Source organism: Branchiostoma belcheri, unplaced genomic scaffold (genome assembly GCF_001625305.1).
Source record: "Branchiostoma belcheri isolate BF01 breed outbred unplaced genomic scaffold, Haploidv18h27 scaffold108, whole genome shotgun sequence".
In the NCBI taxonomy this organism is placed as follows: Eukaryota; Metazoa; Chordata; class Leptocardii; order Amphioxiformes; family Branchiostomatidae; genus Branchiostoma; species Branchiostoma belcheri.
This window is the reverse complement of record NW_017802469.1, coordinates 483,254-490,673: the sequence shown is the minus strand read 5'-3', so window position 1 is coordinate 490,673 and position 7,420 is coordinate 483,254. Positions and strand designations below refer to the sequence as shown.

General features: G+C 38.5%; 1 protein-coding gene across 1 annotated transcript in view; it reads left to right on the top strand.

Moving 5' to 3' along the window:
* The first annotated feature begins 236 nt into the window (after window positions 1-236).
* The window catches only part of LOC109480152 (inversin-like), a 22,535-nt gene continuing 15,351 nt past the window's right edge, over window positions 237-7,420 (top strand). The window contains 8 exon segments of the mRNA XM_019782314.1: window positions 237-397; window positions 1,694-1,870; window positions 3,970-4,014; window positions 4,017-4,135; window positions 4,951-5,124; window positions 5,531-5,596; window positions 5,755-5,856; window positions 6,615-6,713. Coding sequence (XP_019637873.1) covers window positions 1,711-1,870; window positions 3,970-4,014; window positions 4,017-4,135; window positions 4,951-5,124; window positions 5,531-5,596; window positions 5,755-5,856; window positions 6,615-6,713 — 765 coding nt within the window. The 5' untranslated portion in view covers window positions 237-397; window positions 1,694-1,710.

Below are 7,420 nucleotides of genomic sequence, written 5' to 3'. Positions count from 1 at the left end.
GGCGATACCAACATTGAAATAGGTGGTTGCAATAATTTATTTGTACTTATTTTACTTTGTATAAAACTTAGATTCATTTTGATAAAGAAATACAGTGTATAAGTATAAAACTATATTAAATAAATCTAGAAGTAGTAAATATTTGAGATCTTATTGTTAAACAAATCTGTAATTTATTTGCCTTTCCCCTAAATTTGAAAAGACTAGTCCAATTGCAACCTTTGACATTCTCCCAAGATACATCCAACACAACACGAAAATCAAGTGTCAACTTTGCGTGAAAAATGGCAAATTGCCCGAGGATATATGATAATTTTACCGTCAGAAGTCACGCAAGATGATCCACAGGATGTTCCTTACGTAGATAACGACCAGCTGCGCTTCCGGACTCCATTTTGTGAGTTTAAAACTCCGTCTTTTTCTGCCGTTTTTAATCTTTTGGCATGCAACAGTTTATTTCCGATTTGTGTGTGAAAGTGAAATATACATAAATGATTAGATTAATTGTCAAGTAATCAAAACAATGGCGGCCAGAACTCGTACTATATACACTAGATTTTATCAAGCAGGTTACCTCCATGATTTTCTTCCTACCTAAAAAGAATTGTTGGGATTATTTTATCGATTTTTATGAGTTTTCAGCAACAGCTGTTTTGTGACATTTTTGTATCTTACTAGTTTTAGATAATTTTATCCTAGATAGCAACAATAGGATATAGGGTCTTCTCAATCTTTAAAATGGTAGCAGTATTGTCTATTTGTAAACTTTGAAAGTCTACATAGATCAGTTCTCTGCTGTACTTGTTTGTTTGTTTGTTTGTTTGTTTGTTTGTTTGTTTTTTCATACAGTGCAAAGCTGGTGTGTTATGCCGAAAGGCGGTTATACCGGCTATACAGATACAGATACAGTGTGAATTATGTTACACTTTTGGAAATTCGATATACCACGTATACATTCAATGATTGGTGAAATTTTATAAGATTAGGTAGAATTAGATCAAACAAGACTCTTACTAGTATTTAAATAAGTCAAGTTGACAACGATTAAGAAACAAATACATGAACCAGTGGAATCATAATTAAATGACACAGGCAACTTGAGAAATTTAAGATGAACTTGATTCTGTATCTGTATAGCCGGTATAACCCCCCCTTTGGCGTAACACACCAGCTTCACAGGCACACGGCGCGGCGGCAGCTGGCTACATTACACTGAATGACTTGTTACAACTTACCCTTGAACATATAACTCTAAACATTGTTATCTAATGACAATGCCCCTACTGTACTTGGTGACAGCAAGTTCCACTCTGCGATAGTTCCAGGAAAGAATGAGTTTTTGATCATGAACACCTCAATCCTTGGTTGATAACTCTGGTACTTGAAGGCATGGCTATTTCTTGTTCTCTTCTGGGCTGGTATTAGGTACTAAGTAGTTGGGACATCCACCAGTTTATTAGTCATTTTGTACATCATGCATAGTCTGGACATTTTTCTTCTGTCTTCCATGCAGTGACACCCACTGTAGGTTACTTTTCATTTCCGTGACACTAGCACCTCTTTCATAGTTGTTCATACAGAATCTTGCAGTTTGATTCTGTACCCTTTCCGGTTTATCTTTGTCTTTCTTTATTTGTATATTGACTATTCTGACTATTATTGTTTATTTTTGTTTACTCTGGTTTGTTTACAGAAGTTACGTGACAGATTATGGCGACCATGTTCGCCCAGCCTGGACCGTCGGGAATAGGCACGACGGCGGAACGTAAGATCTCGGCCTCCTCGCTACGCAGAGAACCGACCTCCGCTACGCAGGTCCATGCAGCTGCGGTAAACGGAGACAAATCCATGCTGCAGAAACTCATATTCGGTAAGTGTGTGTTCCGGTAAAATTGAATAAGATATGATATCTAAGATTAAGTAAGAATTAAGCTATCATGTACATGTACATGTACTAGTACATAGTGTCAGTGGTTAGTGTGGGACACTCAATACTAATTTCCAAGCAGATCCCAAGGTCGCAAGAATAGAGTACATTGTACTAGTATCAAATTGGCCAGACAGTATCCAATTGGCCAGAGAGGGTCCATGCGTGACCCAAGGTGGGGGGTAGCGACAAAAAAAAAAAAAAAACGGCCCTCTTTCCACCACAGCCTCTGCTTGGAGAGTAACTCAGTACATAGTCCAGAATTAAAAGTCCTGGGTTCAAATGCCAATGTTGTGCCTTGTTCATACGTTTTCCCTTTGAAATTTAGGGCAATATTGTTCCCAGCAGCATTGAATCTTGACCCCTGTTTGTCCTATTGAACAGCAATCTCTCAAGTTATGATGTCAGGGAGAAGAAATTATTGTTTCAGTCTTATTTATGTAACCCATAACCTTGGAGTTGCCTTCAGGTATTGCAATGTGCTGACAATTGACAAAAAGATTGAGAAATAAAATAAAATCCATTATAAATTTGGACATTGCTTGATTCAGTGCCATGCTATTAGAAACCAGTTGTACATGTATGTATGTAACACTGGCATGTGAAAGCATTGTGGATTTGTTTTAGTTTCTGTGTAATGTAAAGTAGGTGTTGACATATACATACAGGCTATACAGCTGTGATTGTATGTCTAATTGCTAGTCACTATGACTATGAGTCACTGTCTGTGGGGTGTGGAGTGTTATTATGCCTTTTTGTATCCACCAATCACAACAAGTGTTTTAATAATCAGATTACAATGAATCGTGGGCATCCATTGGTTGGTTCAAATTTCCAATATTCCTTCCAATTGGTCAGAATATTCTATACAGTACTCATAATACAGGTATGTGTCATTAATACATGTATTTGATAAAATAGTACTGCTTTTTCCAGTACATAGCCAATGCACTCAACAGTACAATACAGTAGATAAATGTCAATGTTTGTGTATGTTTAATAGTACAGTTAACAAAAGAGGTGACAAGATACATGACGAAGCAACAAAAGCATCTTGTTCACAATTGCAAGATACATAATCATGATAGATGTAGACACTGTCATTTGTTCAATTTCTGAATTGTTCAAAAACAATTCCAATTCATACTTCAATACACCATTACAAGGGCTTCAAGATACAAGAAAGTGTCAAAATAGTATACATAATATGCAATTATAAAAATTTTACTTCAGTAGTCATACATACATTTGTACATGCACATTTTTTTATTATATTGTACTATTAACTATTGAACATCTGTCTCTATTGATAAAGGTCACTACAATACATGAATGGTGTAACAAAATGTCACAAGGTTATGGGTGAAAAGAGTTGTTCTTTTGGGAATTTCAGACTGTGATAAATAAGTTATGAAGGAGTCAGATACAGTATTATCTATTTACTTACACGCACATCAATGGTGTCAATAAACATGTATGAGTCCTTGATTTTGCAATGATATAAGTTCTGTGGTATTTCAGTCCATACCACAGGTATGGATGAATTATATTGTTTTCTGTGATGTTTTTCCTCCTCCTGCCATTTTGTTAAGTGGATTCAATTTATTCATTTTTTGGCCAAATAACATAAAATTTGGCATGAAGGTAGAGTGGCCAAATACCCTCAGACTTTTTTTTTTCATATTTTGGATACAGGCTTTTAAAATTGTTAGTTATAATTGTTATGTTTACCGAAGGAAAACATATTGTTTTTGCTCAGTTTCTTCCTCTTCTTCCTCTTCTTCTCCAAACAGTGACCTCTGACCTGGCCAATGACCTGATTTGTTGATGTCTGTCACCATGGTTACTAGTGTTGGGTTACATCATGTTGCAATTTCATAGTGGGAGGGATTTCGACTCCTGTCACCATATATATGAATGTGTTTGAGTAGGAATTAACAGAGCAAACCATGTGCGAAGGTAAACATTATGCATTTTCTTTGTACATGTAAATGTTACTTTTCTAGTTGATTGTTAATTTTAGTACCTTTATATTCCCCTAGCTAACCCAGAACTGATAGACAGTGGAGACCAGTTTGGCAGGACCCCCTGATGTACTGTGTACTGGCAGACAGACCAGAGTGTGCAGAAACTCTACTGAAGACTGGAGCTAACGTCAACAAAAAAGACCAGGGGGGAAGGACTGCACTGCACTTAGCTGCACACAGGGTATGGCATTGCTTAACCCTCTTGTTGCCACGGGACCAGTATGACATTGTTATACTGATATAGAGTACTATATATGGCCTCCGTCGGTCAATACTGATAGGTAGGTACTAGGTAGAGTAGTAGATTAGGTAGGTACTAGATAGAGTAGGTACTAGATAGAGTACTAGGTAGCTAGTATAAAGTAGATACCTAGTTGAAAGGTACCGGAATGTGTTAACCAAATCTATCTGTGTGTCTGAAATGAATTTGTATTAAGCATGTATAATTGCATAGTACAAACATGTATTACATACTTGTACATTATGTCCTTATGTCATGCCTGGGCCGCACTTACATTTGATACAGGACTAGTGTTCCAGCCTGTGTGATAACTAGCGGTACGGCCCGGTTCTATTACAGTACGGCCAGGCTTCCGTGTTTTACAGAATAATTTGAATTTGAATGCATTTTGCAAACTTCGAACACTGAATTCGGGTGTTAGAATTGATGCCGTTACACTTTTTGTTGAGATACACCAAATTTTGGCACATTTCGCATTGAAATGTCGTTTTTTTTGGGTGGGTATGACATACATTGTAATTAAAATACAACACGGTGTATTCCGCATCACCCTTGGTCCCGGCCCCCCTACGGATCGGATCTCCCTCCGTCCTTTGACCATCGGGCGATCCGACCCGCGGTCAGGCTGGTACCTCAGGCGATACGGAATACACTGTGTAGTATCCTATATGTGTAACTCTACCAGTATTCTACCAATACAATACTAGTGTCAGGACTCCAAGAAATCTAAGACATGTTTCATTTTCTTCCCACAGGGAAACTTTCGATGTTTGAAACTGATGATTTCAAAGGGTGCCAACTGGAGAGAGAGAGACAAGGAGGCAGTCACAGCCTTACATCTGGCTACTAAACACAAGAGTCCCAAACTGGTGGCCTTGTTGTTAAAACAGATGGAGCCGGGGGATGTGGACATGCAGGATGAAAATAAAGTGAGGTTCTACACAGTGTCCAGTGAAAACTGGAGAATTTGTAGGGTACTACAGAAAGTTTTAAGTTTTAGCTCTGTTGTAAGTTCTTCTGAGATGTATTGTACATCTATATATCTATAGTATTATTGTTTTTGCTACATTTCTTCTTCTTCTTCCCTTCCAAACACTGACCTCTGACCTGGCCAATGACCTGATTTGTTGACATCTCTCACCATGGTAACTGGTGTTGGGTTACATAATGTTGCAATTTTATAGGAGGAGGGATTTATACTCCTGTCTGACCATAGATATAAATGTATTTGAGTAAGAATTAACAGAGCAGACCATATGTAATGGTAAACATTATGTATTTGCTTTGGAAATGTTACCTTTCTAGTTATATTTTTTGTTTGTTTTTTTTCAACAGAGAACTGCTCTGCATTGGAGTGCTTCATATGGAAATGCAGAACATGTCAAAACACTCATCAAGCATGTGAGTAACATTATTCAAAAACATCATGTCACAGTTTTGTATGCTCTGTATAGTGTATATTGCAGATGGATTTCAAAAGTACCTGCACAGCTCCAATTTCTCAGCTCGATATTGTCATAAATGTACAGTTGAATGACAAAATCTTCTGTTGTTTGTAGGACTTTAACATTGGCATCCCAGATACAGCCGGTAAAACTCCCCTGCACTGGGCAGCTAGCAGTAAGGACCCCTCCGCTGTACAGGCTGTCAAGTACCTACTGGTGAGATGTGCTTCTTGTCTGTGTTGTTAAACCTTTCAGCATTGGGTGGCGCAGTGGTAGAGTGTTCAACTATGAAACGGAGAGACCCGGGTTTGATCCCGAGTTGTACCCAGGACATGTCTGGACATGCACCCCAATGTTTTGCCCTAGGGAAAAGCACTTTACACAACTTTCCTCACTCCACCCAGGTGTGAATGGGTACCTAACTTCGGTTGGGGAAAGTTGTATTAAGGTCACCGCTGAATGGCAGCCGCACAGACCCTTGCAACAGTTCCACAAAAATGTTTGGAGCAAATATGTTATATGTATCATTTGTATGTGATTGTTTGACCAATAAACCATTTATTATTATTAATACATGGCACTGGGAGTGTGAGAGTTAAAAGAATCAAAAAGAATTTCTGAGGAAAAACTTAGCCATGTCATTTGCACGTTAAAAGTAGTTCGCTTAAGATTGAACAAATTTTAATCATTAAGATGTAATTTTTTTCTGTAACTTTTTAACTGTGATTTTTTTTCTCAAATGCTACTATAATCTTTGTATTCTATGTATGTGCTACGTTAGGATGCAGTCATGGTGAGTTCTCAGAAATAAAGACTTTCAAACTATGTTGTGAATCAAATCTGTGTTGTACATTAATGTCCGATTTATTTCGATAACATGGCAAATATTGTAGTCATGAATAGAATCAATATTTAGCAATTGAAAATTATTTTTAGCAGATTTATGCTAATTTATTTTGTCCTTTTTTCTCCAGGAGGCAGCCCCAAGTGTGATAAACTGGCAGGACTATGAGGGTCGGACGGCCCTACACTTAGCAGTGGCTGATGGCAATGAAAAAGTAGTGGATGTGCTGGTTAGTAGTTACACCCTAGATCAAACTAGTACTGTGGACATATTACATAACTAGAATGTACTGTGCCTGCAAAACCCCCTTTTTACTCCGTGAAGGAGGTCAGGACCTCCGGACGGAGTGTTGTAATCGGCTGATTTTTCATGTTCGCAGTCAAAACACTGGGTTCTCTTCGTGTAATCGGCACGCAATTTTATACGCCGTCTGCGGGCATGCCCGTGTTGATGCACGAATGTGTATTTTTGCCGTTGCTGCTTTCGCGGTCAATGTAATATCGCAGACGCACCCCTACAATTACGAGGCGAATTGGAACGGTCCAGAAAAACGCGTTGTTTGGAATAGCGGGGGGGGAGGTAAAAGTTCATGCAGATACGGGGTGGTTTTTATAAGTGGTTCCAGATGTTTTTGCCCATGGTTAAGAGATGCCAAGTTTTTTGGAAGATGTTCGCAGCCAAAACGCATTCTGCCGTACGTCGCATATCTGTGTAATTTCGCATGTGGTGTTGCATTATGTCCGGGATGATGCACGTCTTTTTATTTTTACCGTAGCTGTTTTGATATTGGAGTAAATGGTTATTTTCGAAACATCCCTACTTTTACAATCCTGTGGAATAGACCGTAGGTTTAGGCAGTTGTCTGGTAGCAGAGGTACTGTAAGCAGATATCCTGGTTATCTGGCCGGCGGTAGTAACACTCGCGGTGCTTACCGC